Genomic DNA, 12883 nt, shown 5'->3' with positions numbered 1-12883 from the left:
CCTTGATTTCTAGGCGCCAGTATTAGATAGCCAGGATTAAGCAATCAACCTAATCTGAGCCATCCATCTCCGGCCAGCAATCAGGAAGAGAGAGAAGGGGGAGGGGGGAGTGTCCTGCCACAGTGTAGGCCCTCCTGTCCGTGTGTGGCTGGGCCGGGAGTCCATCCCCCAGGACCCCAGATGGGGTCTGGACTTCCTGGTGGCCTGGCAGCCGGCTTGGTGCCCGCGGCACAGGGGAATTTCGGCCCTGGGCAGATGCCGGTTCCCCTGCCGGGTTCTGTGGCGAATGCAGCCCTGGCACAGTGTACTGGCGCTGTGCCGGCAGTCTTGGTAAACGCGCCCGGTGGCGCGCTGGTGGCGCCGCCGTCTCCTTGCCCCTCCCCCATCCCAGTCACCGCACAGTTTCTTAGCACGGGCACTACCTCCGGCCAGTCACCGTCCTTTGTGATGGGAAGCGCTGGTTGCAAGCCCTACTCAGACGGCTCAGACAGTGATGAGGAGGGTTTTCTTCCTCCTGGGAGGAGGCTCATGCAGGCAACGAAAAAGAAGCGGCATTGGGCTCTGACCAACCCTTGAAGACGCTGCAATGGCATGGGGATTTTTCGCCCGCGTGACTCCCTGCAGTTCTGGGAATCAGTCAAGCAGGGTGCGCTGGAGACAGGGCACTGGGACGTTATAGAAAAGATTGGATTGCCCAAAGAGCAGGAGGGATGCGAATCTGCTGCGGCAGGTTCGGATGGTGGTGGCTTCCCACAAGGGGGCGCTCAGGCTTTTCCAGTGTATGTGTCTGACCCAGATGCCATGGACACAAGGAACAGCCACTCCACCATCGCATGGCGCATGACAAATGATTTAGCGACCAAGGTAGCCACGTTTGGCGTGTCTTCTTCAGCCGTGATGCAAATTCTTAGAATGATAAATAGTGATTTGCTTGCTCCATTTGATATTATGTATCTGGCTCAGGTGCTGTTTCACCCCATGCAATACAGCGCCTTTGAGGACAATTGGAAAGCGCTGGTTGAGGATCAGCTGAAGAAAAATGCGTCCTTGCCTGCCGAGGACCCTAGGCGCATGGTTGGGGCTGATGTCCTCATGGGTAAGGGACCTTTCACTAACCCCAACATTCAAGCTGCTTGGGATCCTCAGATCCTGGAGCAAGCCCAACAGCTCGGTATGGGAGCGATTTTAAAAACTATAGAGATGGTCGCCCCACAAACATGGTACACAAAGATACAGCAGGGACAATCTGAGCTTTTCCTGACATTTATTGAGAGGCTGGCAGCAGCTTTGGAAAAGCAGGTTGATGATCAGTCCACGAGACAGATCTTGATGAAACATTTGGCAAGGGACAATGCCAATGACGAGTGTAGAAGGATCATCAATGCCCTACTGGGGGATCCTTCTGTCCAGGAAATGATGCAAGCTTGTGCCAGAGTGCAGTCAGAAAATCAGGGGAAATCCGTTTTGGCTGCATTTCTGTCCTCGGATCAGGGACCCACTGATCAGGGACAAAAACAGCCCAAATCTGGGAAAAAACAAAAACGAGTCAAATCAAAACAGAAAGAAAATTCAGGAAAAAAGGGAGATTCAGGGACCGAGACTCCTCAATGTAAGAGGTGTGGTAGGCCAGGTCACACTTCAGACTATTGCAGGTCGCAGTACCATGCAGATGGTTGACCTCTGTCGGGAAACGTGAAGAGGGGTGCAAAAAGGGGGATTTGCCCCCTGTCACGTCAGTTCCCCCAGAACAGGGTGATGACCCAGGCTTACCTGGTCAATGTGGAGGAGGCACCAAAGGCTCAGCCTGAGTCAATGCTGAGACTCTGAGCTTTTTGCCCCCTTCCACCAGCACAGGCGCCTGTCTGTGGCCGCCAGGGCTGAAGGCTGAACTCTTAATTCAAATTCAAATTGTAGGTAACAGCTCTGGCCTGATAGCTTATCAGCTAAGCATGCATTTGAAACCAGCACAGAAACCGCTGAATCATCCCATGAAAGACTGTCACCTTGGAGGAGGCTTTGGGGGTCTCCAAAGACCACCAGGATATACAGAGCATGCGTTGTGCACATGCTAATGATATTAATGACTTCCGAGAAATGATTTGTATAACCACTCCTATCCTGAAAAATGTAATTAATATTCATGATTTTACCTATAACTCTGTGTCTTTGGGGTACTGAGGTGTGTGTGTTTGGTGGAAACAATCCCCACACATCCGGTGCACCGAATAAAGCAAATACCCACTTCTCTGACTTAGTCTCTGAAGTGTCTCTGAGCTCGATTGGGGCGAATCAATGCCTACACCGCAGCAACAGTCGTCTTAGAATCGGACGATGCCCACAGGGTTCCCTTGAAAGTGGGTGGTTCCCTGGATCAGGGGGCCAGTGCACTGCTTATGGCAGGGCCTGAGGCCACCAGCCAAGGGATCCTTGTTCTTCCAGAGTTCATAAATGCTGATTTCAAGGGCCAACTTCATGCTAGGGTTTCCACACCTGATCCCCCTGTCACCATTCCTGCAAACACTTGCCTTGCTCACTTATTGCCTTGTGAACCTTCTGCTCCCAGGGTAGACCAGCGAGTTGGCGGAGGTGACAGCACTGAACCGCCAGGACTTCCGCAGTTCTACTGGGCTGCATCTATCTCCAATGAGTCGCCACAGATGACATGTACCCTCATCATGCCGAAAGCACGTCCGCATCGAATTCGAGTCCGAGGTTTGATCGATACAGGTGCTGATGCAACGATTCTTTTTGCTGCGTCGTGGCCTCCTACGTGGCCTTTGTGCCCAGTGGGACTGAATATCACGGGGTTGGGAGGAACAACGCAGAGTCGATTGAGTAAGCGACCTGTGTTGGTGAAGGATCCAGAGGGACGCACGGCCTCCATTTGGCCTTATGTCACTCCAGCTCCAGTGAACCTCTGGGGACGGGGCGTGTTGGCAGCTTGGGGGATGCGAATCACGACAAATTTTTAATAGGAGTCACTGTGTGCAAGGGCGCACCATATTCCACGCTATCTTTGCGATGGCTGACCAAAACACCTATATGGGAACCACAGTGGCCCCTTCCAGAAGACAAGTTAGTCGCCCTTTGTCATCTGGTTCAGGAGCAACTGAAACAGGGACACATAGAACCTTCTACCAGTCCCTGGAACACCCCATTTTTCGTGATTAAGAAAAAATAGGAGAAATGGAGACTGTTGCAAGATCTCTGAAAAATTAACGCAGTGATGGAAAGTATGGGGAGCATACAGCCTGGCATGCCTTCACCCACGATGATTCCCATAGAGTGGGAAATCTTGATTGTTGATTTGAAGGATTGTTTTTTTACCATCCCTTTGCACCCCAATGACAGGCCAAAATTTGCCTTCACTGTGCCTGCAATTAACAATGCGATTTCAGTGGAAAGTGTTACCTCAGGGCTTGAAGATTAGCCCGACTATCTGTCAATGGTATGTCGCTCAGGCCTTGTCCGGAATCCGTGAGCAGTTTCCTGAGGCACTCTGCTACCATTATATGGATGATATCCTGGTGGCAGCATCCACCCAGGATGAGTTGCAGAGGTTACAGCCTCGACTGCTCGATGCCTTGCATTCCTATGGGTTGCAAGTTGCTCCAGAAAAGGTTCAACAACAGCCTCCTTGGAAATAGTGGGGAGTCAAAATTTTGGATCGGACCATACAGCATCAAGAGGTGCAGTTTTCAGACACTATTAAGACTCTGAATGATGCCCAAAAATTGCTAGGCATCATCAACTGGTTACATCCGTATTTGGGACTGACAAATGCACAACTTTCCCCACTTTTTAATATTTTAAAGGGGGACTCTGATCTAAACTCACCTCGGCAATTGACTCCTGAGGCGCGACGGGTGCTGAATGAAGTGCAGCAAGCTGTTTCTGCTCATCAGGTTTATTGAGTAGATCCCTCTACTGATATCACTGTTTTCATTACTGCTCCAGACCTCCATCCTACAGGTATCATTGGCCAGTGTTACAAACAATGGGATGATCATTTGCACATCCTGGAATGGGTCTTTTTGCCCCATCAGCCGAAAAAGACAGTGCCCACATTGTTTGAATTGATAGCCTGCCTGATAACTGAATTCTGATATCGGTGTTTACAATTGATGGCAGCTGGTCCTGCAACGATTGTTGTTCCGGTATCACGGGACAATTTTGAATGGTGTCTTGCTAATAGCGCTCTTTTGCAAAGTGCACTGCAAAATTTTTCAGGGCAGATTGCTTATCATCTGCCCAGTCACAAATTGCTGCAGCTGGCAAATTCAGTCAATCTTATGTTGTGGCCAAAGAACAGCCGGGTGCTAGTTCACGGACCCACTGTCTTCACGGACGGTTCTGGGAAAACAGGAAAGGTCATTGTTACCTGGAAGGAAGGATCTGAGTGGCAAGTGCTGAAAGGCCACGAGACAGGCTCTGCTCAACTGGTTGAATTGAAAGCAGTTGCCATGCCTTTTCCGCAGTTCTCTCAGGTGCCTTTGAATCTGGTCACTGATTCTGCTTATGTAGCAGACATAACCAAACGTTTGGATTGTTCACTTCTGAAAGAAGTCAGTAATGCGACTCTATTCTCGCTATTGCGAACCCTGTGGAAGGCGATTCAGGCTCGAGTGCATCCATATTATATTCTGCACATTCGAAGCCACACCAATCTACCAGGTTTTATAACAGAAGGCAATGCCAGGGCTGACATGCTAGCCAACCCTACATGGGTGGCACCTCAGCCTGACAAAATTGCACAAGCCAAGGCATCTCCAAATTTCTTTCATCACAGTGCACATACCCTGCAGAAGCAGTTTCAGTTGACGCCAACTGAAGCTCGTGACATTGTCAGTGCTTGTGCTGACTGCCACGGACTCGCTGCACCTCTTCCACCAGGGGTAAACTCCAGAGGTCTGAAGGCCTTGCAGTTGTGGCAGACAGATGTGACACACATCCCTGAATTTGGCCGAGTCAAGTATGTGCATGTGTCTATTGACACTTTCTCCTCAGCTATGTGGGCAACTGCTCATACTGGAGAAAAAAGTCATGATGCCATTGCCCATTGGAAATTAGCCTATTTGGTCCTGGGGGTGCCAGCCACTGTGAAAACCAACAATGGTCCTGCCTACGCCTCGCAGAAGGCAGTTCTTACACCTATGGGGTGTAGACCACACATTCGGTATTCCGCATTCTCCTACTGGCCAAGCCATTGTTGAACGCGCTCATGGTACTCGGAAGCGTGTTTTGGAAAGGCAAAGAGGGGGAATGCATGGGGAAACACCACAGAGTCGATTGGAAAAAGCTTTGTACACCATCACCTTACAGTGCCACTGAATTCGAATAATCCGGTGATTTTGAGCCATTTTCTCTCATTGCAGTTGTCAGGCGAGTTGTGTTTGCCCCCGGCGAAGGTATGGGTACGGAACCTACTTACTAATACCTGGGAAGGCCCGCATGAGCTTATTGATTGGGGTCACGGGTATGCTTGCGTCTCCACAGATATTGGGGTACGATGGCTGCCTGCAAAATGCGTCCGCCCTGACCTGCGGCTCCAGAGACAGAACCAGCAACCTCAAGATGACAACCAGAATGTAGAACACCAACCAAGTGATCCTTTTGATGATGACCAAGAAGCCGGTCCTTCCACAAGCAGAGGCTGAAATTTATTTTATGGAGACAGAAAGCAAGGACTTTGAATGCATGTTTTGTTGAATTATAGATTTATATGTAGAATTAGGTTTCATATATGCTCTGTCTAGGGTATTGCAAGGAGTCTCTTTGACCATCTTAATCAGCATCTGGTTCGGGCTCTGTTCGGTGGCTGGCCACTGCCGGACAGACCCCTTCTTGTGTTTCAACCAGGCTCTGTTTGGTAACTGGCTATTACCAAGCAGATCCTTCATGCTGACCCACTGGGGCTCACAAGCAATGCCTTCTGTTCCTAAATAAAAGGGGGGAACTGTGGCGAGCACAGACATTTCTAGTGAGAAATTTTTCTCTCTTCTTCCTGTGTTTTATAAACAAAGATAAAGTTTGGATGTTGTTGAAAGTGTCTCAAGATATGAACAATTCAAGCCTGGCCAATTGGCCTGGGGGGAGGTTTTGAACCGACCAATCTGAGTGACCTTTGAAAGTCTATATAAGTTGAAATTAATTAATAAAAGGAGACATTTTTGCCACACTGAAGACTGGACTTCTCTCTGCTAGCGGTTCAACAGCGACACCCTATGGACAAAAACTCAGCATTGCAACAAATTCGGGAGAGTATTGCTCGTCAGATTGGACCCAGGCCAAAGAAGTTCACAGAGGACTGTCTCTCATGGGAGAGACCCCATGGCTAAGTAGAGGACCCCTCTCCCTGATGGAGTGACCAGAGAAAAAAATCCTTACCCTGCTCCCTGCCCATGCTGCTGTTTGGAAAGAGGGAGGGGATTGAGCAGAGAAAGAATGTTTGTAGTAGAAGAATTGTGGTGATGAATGGATTTATGGACTAAGAGAAAACCCCATACTCTGCCCCCTACCTGAGCTGTTGGTTGGAAGGAGGGAGGGGGGTGAGTGAAGGAACGGTGTCAGAAGAGTTTAGTTTTACTTTTCATTTATCCTCCCACTCTGCTAGGTTAATAAATCACTTTGCAACTTTAAGTTTAAAGCCTGTATTTTCCTTTGGTGCGTCCTGCCACCAGTGTCCTATCTCCACTCATGAGTCCAGTGTGTGTGTGTTTAACAGGTTTTTTTCCTTCCCTCTCCTGCATGTCTGTGGCAGGAGAGAGCAGAGGTGCCTGGCATTTAGCCAGGGTCAAACCCCAACAATCTGGTACATCACCTTTTCAGAATGTTCAGTTTCCTTTGGATGTTAAAGTGACCACTATCCTGGTATTCCAGGTGTTTTACCTGGTAGGTTTCATTTATATAGAGTTCAGTTTGCCCAGAATGAGAGCTGAGAGGTCCAGAGGGGCTGAGCAGGAGCAGACACCTGATCCAGATGTGGGAAAATTTGAATGGTGTGGAGTATGGGAGGACATAGGCCAAACTTTAAAGAAATTCTCTGAACCAATAGATTGGGACTTCCCCCCTGGACAAATTCCAAGACCAGCTGTGGTGGGGAAGTATCTGAAAGAGAAGTGCAATGACAGCTGTAGTGCAGTATGTTGGGCCCTGGCAAATGTTTATCATACATTGTCAGATACCATAGAACAGGAAGACGGGGAGCCTAAGCCAGTGGCAGTTACTCCTGTAACAAGAAGCATGAAACACCAGTTCAAGACTGATCACAAAGCAGATGGCGACAGGGGGGAGGGATCCTCAAAGTCAGCAACTGAGTCAGAAATCATTGTTGAGTCCGTGACCGTGAAGGACCTTCACAGCCTAAGAAAAGATTATGTCCAACAAGATGATGAATCTATAATTAGTTGGTTAATCCGTCTTTGGGATGCTGCAGGTGATATTACACTTCTAGATGGTACCGAGGTGAGGCATTTGGGGACCGGGTTACCTGACCCAGCTATCAACCGAGCGGCATGGAGTGGGGGTGACCCTTTCAGCCTCTGGAGGTGAGTTATCAAAGGTGTGAGGGAAAGATACCTATGCCCCAAGGATCTCTACATACAACAATCCCCATGGAAGACCGTAGAACAAGGGATTCAACGCTTGAGAGAAATGGCAGTGGTAGAGATTGTCTTCCCAGAGGACATAGCAAACCCAGCCCCACTTACGGATCCTGATGTGGTAGAATGTACACCTGTGATGTGGCGAAAACTTGGGCCACCAGAATATGCTTCTGATTTAGTGTTGGAGGTTGGGGAAGTTGGAATTTTCCTCCATCTTGTTACTAGGAGACAAATGGCTGTGTGCTCAGAGCTACTAAGTCTTTTGTAAGAGACAAAGACTCTGGGCTGGGTGTGGTGTGAGGAGGAAGCTCTCCCAGCCGGACGTTCTCAGACGGGGAGGAAAGCAACTGCTTTTGGCTTCTGGCTGCGACTGTGGGAGATCCAACTGTGCTCTGCCTTCTCCTTCTGGCTGGGTGAGCTTTTGCTGGGGAAAAGGCATTGGATCCAACCTCCTTTCCCCACCAGGAGTGCACGTTTTCCTGGCTGCATTTTCACAGCAGCTGCGGGGGAGTCTGGCTGTCCCTGCAGCCCGCCCCGTTTTTCGCCGCACGAGACCGCGGTGTCTGCCGTGACTGCAGAGTCCCTGCTACCTCGCTGGCTAGCCCGGGAGAGCCAGCCCCTGCCCCTGCCGCCCCGCTTTGCCGCTCCGAGCTGCCTGCCACGCAATGCCTGCTTCTCAGCCTTTTCTGCCATTACCAGCTGCGTGAGGCTGACCTGACCCTGTGCCACAGCACCACCTGCAGCTGCTTGGGAGTCACTGCACCTGCCCTTCCCAGCCGGGAGCTCAACAGCACCCCTGCTGCTTGTGACCGTGATTACACCATGCGGGAAAGTACTCAGCAGCTCAAAAAGACATCTGCTATTGGTTTTCTGGTTTTGTTTGTTGTTGTTATTCTTGTTATTGTTTGTTTACTCTGCTATAGATACTAGTAAAGAACTGTTATTCCTTTTCCCATACCTCTGCCTGAAAGCCCTTGATTTCAAATTAAAATAATTCGGAGGGAAGGAAGATCACATCCTCTGTTCTAAGGGAGGGTTCCACCTCTCTTAGCAGGCACTTGTCTTTCAAACCAAGGCATTTAGCAATGATGAAGTGAGATGACAGGCATGAGACCGTGCTTGATATGGCAAGGAAGCTCCGAACATATGCAGATGCCGTGCATAGCCCAATGAATGCAAGAATCTCAGCTCTGGAAACACGTCTGCAGAAACTAGAAGATCAGATAGAGGACAATCACGAGAAACTCAGTAAGGAGATTAAAGAGGGCCTTCTTCAAATCTCGGCAGTACAGATCAGAGGTTCTGTTACCGGACGCAGACGTTCCTCAGCTAGGGGGAACGGGTATACCCCTTGATGTGAGCTGTGGTATTTCCTGTGGGAAAGTGGAGAAGACAAGAGGAGTTGGGATAGACAACTCACGGATGTTCTGGCACAACGAGTGCATGAATTGAAGGAGGGCAAGGCTCAGAGAGGAAGCTCCACCAGAAAGGAAGCAGCTCCAGTCAACGTGTCCAATCCCCTTGAAGGAACCTTCAACATGCAAGCTCACCAGGGCTAGAGGGACCCTGCCTCTAGCCGGGTAGAGGCCAGGGAAAACTGTGTTTTTTGGACTGTGTGGATTCGGTGGCCTGGCACAGCAGAACCACAAAAATATGAGGCTTTGGTTGACACTGGTATGCAGTGCACACTAATCCCATTGCGACATGTGGGGGCAGAATCTGTTTCTATTGCCGGCATGACACAAGGATCGCAAGACTTGACTCTGGTGGAAGCTGAGTTGAGCCTGACTGGAAAAGAGTGGAAGAAATATCCCATTGTGACTGGTCCAGAGGTCCCATGCATTCTAGGCAGAGACTTGCTCCGAAATGGGTATTTCAAAGACCCAAAGGGACTCAAGTGGGCATTTGGAATAGCTGCTGTAGAGACAGAGGGCATTAAGCAATTGAACACCTTGCCTGGACTATCAGAGAACCCATCTGCAGTAGGACTCCTGAAAGGGTGTCTTGGTTTGAAAGACAAGTGTCTGTTAAGGCAGGTGGGAACCTCCCTTAGAATAGAGTATGTGACCCCCCCTTCCCTCCGAATTATTATAACTTTGAAATCAAGGGCTTTCAGGCAAAGATATGGGAAAAGGAATATCAGTTCTTTACTAGTATCTATAACAGGGCAAACAAGCAACAACAACAGTAGCAACAACAAACAAAACCAGAAACCTGGTGGCAGCCTGCTCTAAGCTGCCAGGCACCCTCCCCTTTTGTGCAGTTACAGTCTGTCACGAGTGGAAACAGAGGGTATATAGATTTTACCAGTTGCCTAGGCCTATGACAACTAATGACCAAACCTACTCAGAGTGACCAGCACCCTAAAACCCAGTTTCACTCATAAGTCCTTATAAAGACAGCCGATTTATGTCTAATGTAAAATAGATTATGGTTTATTAGACACAGGTGAGAACGGAACAAAGAACTAGACAAATTTTACTACACAAAACATGAAAAGCTATTCATAGCTAAAGCAAGCATATATATATGTTGCCCAAAATGGGGAGATTAAAAACAATACAGCGCTAAAAATGAAAAAGGTACCTATTAATATTATTGTAGCTAGCAAAGAAGAATACAATTTAGGAAACTGAATGCTTCTTACCAAATCCAATTTTGGAGCTGGGGATGCACCAGATCCTCTCTCAATCCCTCGGGGAAGTAACCACAGAGCTTGCGTCCAAACTCAGGGGAGAGGCTTTTCACACTCCAATGTCCATGTAGAAAGCTTCTACTTTTGCTGAGTTTTTCGTGGTGTTTTATAGGGAAAAGAGTGTGTATTTGTGGTCACTTGAAAATTATTCACATTCTCTCAGTGTCTCGCTCTGAGTTCCAGATGCCAGCATTGATAGTCCGGATTAAGCCATTGACTTAATCTGAGCCATCGATCTCGGCCAGCAATCAGGGAGAGAGAGAAGGGGGGGGTATTTGTCCTGCCACAATCCACCCCTGTGACCCAAAGACACAACTCTTACGTCATGAAGTGACGGTGCAGGTGTCTCTTGCCTTCACGCTATAAAATGCACTCACGTTTTTTAATTTAGGTACTATTGTTAAATTTTTGGTATACATTGTGTTTCCAAAATTGTATTATTCTCTAATGGAACTTTAACTATGTTAATAGGAAGCATTTGCTGTTGCTTCAGTTTATGGGCTCATGTAGTAGATTATGTAGCAAAATATATATAAAAGGAACATTAGTAGTAACAACTAAGGGATTAGTAAATATGACATTAACTTCAGAATGTCCATAGTATTTGGAGGCAATTTAACAAGTATTAGCCCATGTAGGGTAGGTTGTTTTCCACCCCTTGAGTCTTGAGATTTTGGGAAAATCAGGAACAAAGAGTCTGTGAAGATAGCTTCTTGGTTGTAGCAGCTGAATTAGTCCCATGAATGGTTGGTGAGTCTTTCACTCTTTTTGTGCTCTCCAGTTCAGTCTTCTTTTCTCAGTGGAGTTTAGTGTTAGTATATAAAATGTTAGACAATTCTATAATAATGTAAACAAATACACATAGAGAGGTAGATACAGAAATATATATATATAAGTTTGATTATCCTAGGGGATACAATTAATTTTACTTAAAAAGGTAGCTATGTAATTTAAATTGATTAGGTTATATTTAGGATACAATCTCCTTTTCCTACTGTGACAATCAAGGTAAAGACATAAAGTCATACATGTGGAAAAATTATAAAGTATATACATAAACATCACTTAGATCTGTCAAATCATTTAGTACTTCAATAGTACTGAGTGAACAAAGCTAAATTTGGGATTTCTTCCTTTTTAGAGATGTCGATTATTATTGGATTTACTTATTTTGTTGATTCCAATTTTGCAAATTTGAAGTATGATCCAGATTCCAATCATTAATGTTACAACTACAATTATTGCACCAATTAGTTTTCTCATGATTGCACTTAAATTTGGGATCCACGAAGTTATCCAGTCAAATAAATATGTTCCTTGATCTTTCTGGATTTCGTGTAAAATTTTAGTGTTTTTCCTAATTTCCTCTAGATCAGTTTGTATTCTGAGGGTTTGATCTACATATACACAGCAGCTAGTGTTGATGACTGTGCATACTCCACCTTTAGAGGCTAATATCAAGTCTAAAGCCATTCGGTTCTGCTTAACTACCTTTGAGAGGCTGGTGACTTCTTGTTGTAAGGCACTGATTGCATCATTTGTTCGGTTTTCTATTTGTTCAATAACTCCAGATATATTTACTATTGCCTTTTCTAATTCAGGTATTCCTATCCATGGTAAGAACCCTCTTACAAATTTATGAAATCCAGTAGGCCTCTCAACCAAGGGGTTTAAATTTCGTTTGTGTCTTGTTATAAAAGATCTTAGGTGTCCTCGGGGAAATTCTGATTTGTCAATAATGTCTATTTCTGGGACAACTGTACCGATGGTGCATATTCCTTCCCACATAGGGGGTAGAGCTTTTCTAGCTTGGTTTCCACAAAGCCAATAGTATCCCATGCTGTCTGGAATAGGCTACCATTGCGTGGTTAAAATGCCTTTTTTAGTTACGTCCAGATATGAATGGCACTCGGGATAAATTCCTACTTTGACACCATGGTTACATTCAGGTAATTTCATTTTTTGGTGTGAAGTTACTCCTGGTCCCTCTAGATATCTGTGAATACAGGAAGTTCCCACAGTTACAATGTCTATTGTTAGGATTTGTTGGTCTATAATGGTGTGACTTGTTGTTCCCCCCAGAAAGAACATTATTTTGGCAGGAGGGATACTATTGAAAAATATACCTGGTGTGGGAATTCCCATCATTCGAGTACCTTCATCTGAGTGAGTAGGAAATTGAGAACAGATCCAACAATCACTTCGATTGGCTATCAGAGTTACAGCTTGTACTAATTTGAGATGGGTGTTTCTTTTCCATGGGTCAGATAGCATTTGCTCTATTTGTGTTAGGTTAGAGTGAGCCATGGAAGTATTAACATTTTTCTCTGGTTTCCCTTTCACAATGACTAATTGCAAAGTTTTGTCAGGGTGGCTGGTGTGCCATTTAGCATTGCTAAAAACAGTCACTTGCAGGCATAAAAACACAAGTAACATTATCATTAACATTTTGATTACAACACATTTACTGGTTGGTGTGCAGTTCCATGCGGTTTTCCGTTTATGTGGAATGGATGTTGTTTGTCTTTAAGAGTCCAGGACTTTTTGAAGTTTTCACAGCCGTGTAGCAAGCAGTTCTTTCTGA

The 12883-nt window shown here is 46.6% G+C and overlaps 1 protein-coding gene across 1 annotated transcript; it reads right to left on the bottom strand.

Annotated features, from left to right (window-relative positions):
* Positions 1-10535: 10535 nt before the first annotated feature.
* LOC146425560 (endogenous retrovirus group V member 2 Env polyprotein-like) lies at positions 10536-12461 on the bottom strand. The gene is made up of 2 exons (XM_085041480.1): positions 12456-12461; positions 10536-12153 (listed from the first exon to the last, which is right to left on the bottom strand). Exons 1-2 carry the CDS (start codon positions 12459-12461, stop codon positions 11437-11439), a joined length of 723 nt encoding a protein of 240 aa, XP_084897606.1. The 3' UTR covers positions 10536-11436.
* Positions 12462-12883: the final 422 nt, after the last annotated feature.

The sequence above is a fragment of the Lichenostomus cassidix genome, chromosome W (genome assembly GCF_008360975.1).
Source record: "Lichenostomus cassidix isolate B80296 chromosome W, HeHo_3.0, whole genome shotgun sequence".
Taxonomy (NCBI): Eukaryota; Metazoa; Chordata; class Aves; order Passeriformes; family Meliphagidae; genus Lichenostomus; species Lichenostomus cassidix.
The sequence above is the reverse complement of the archived record's forward strand: the minus strand, read 5'-3'. Positions and strand labels throughout refer to the sequence as shown.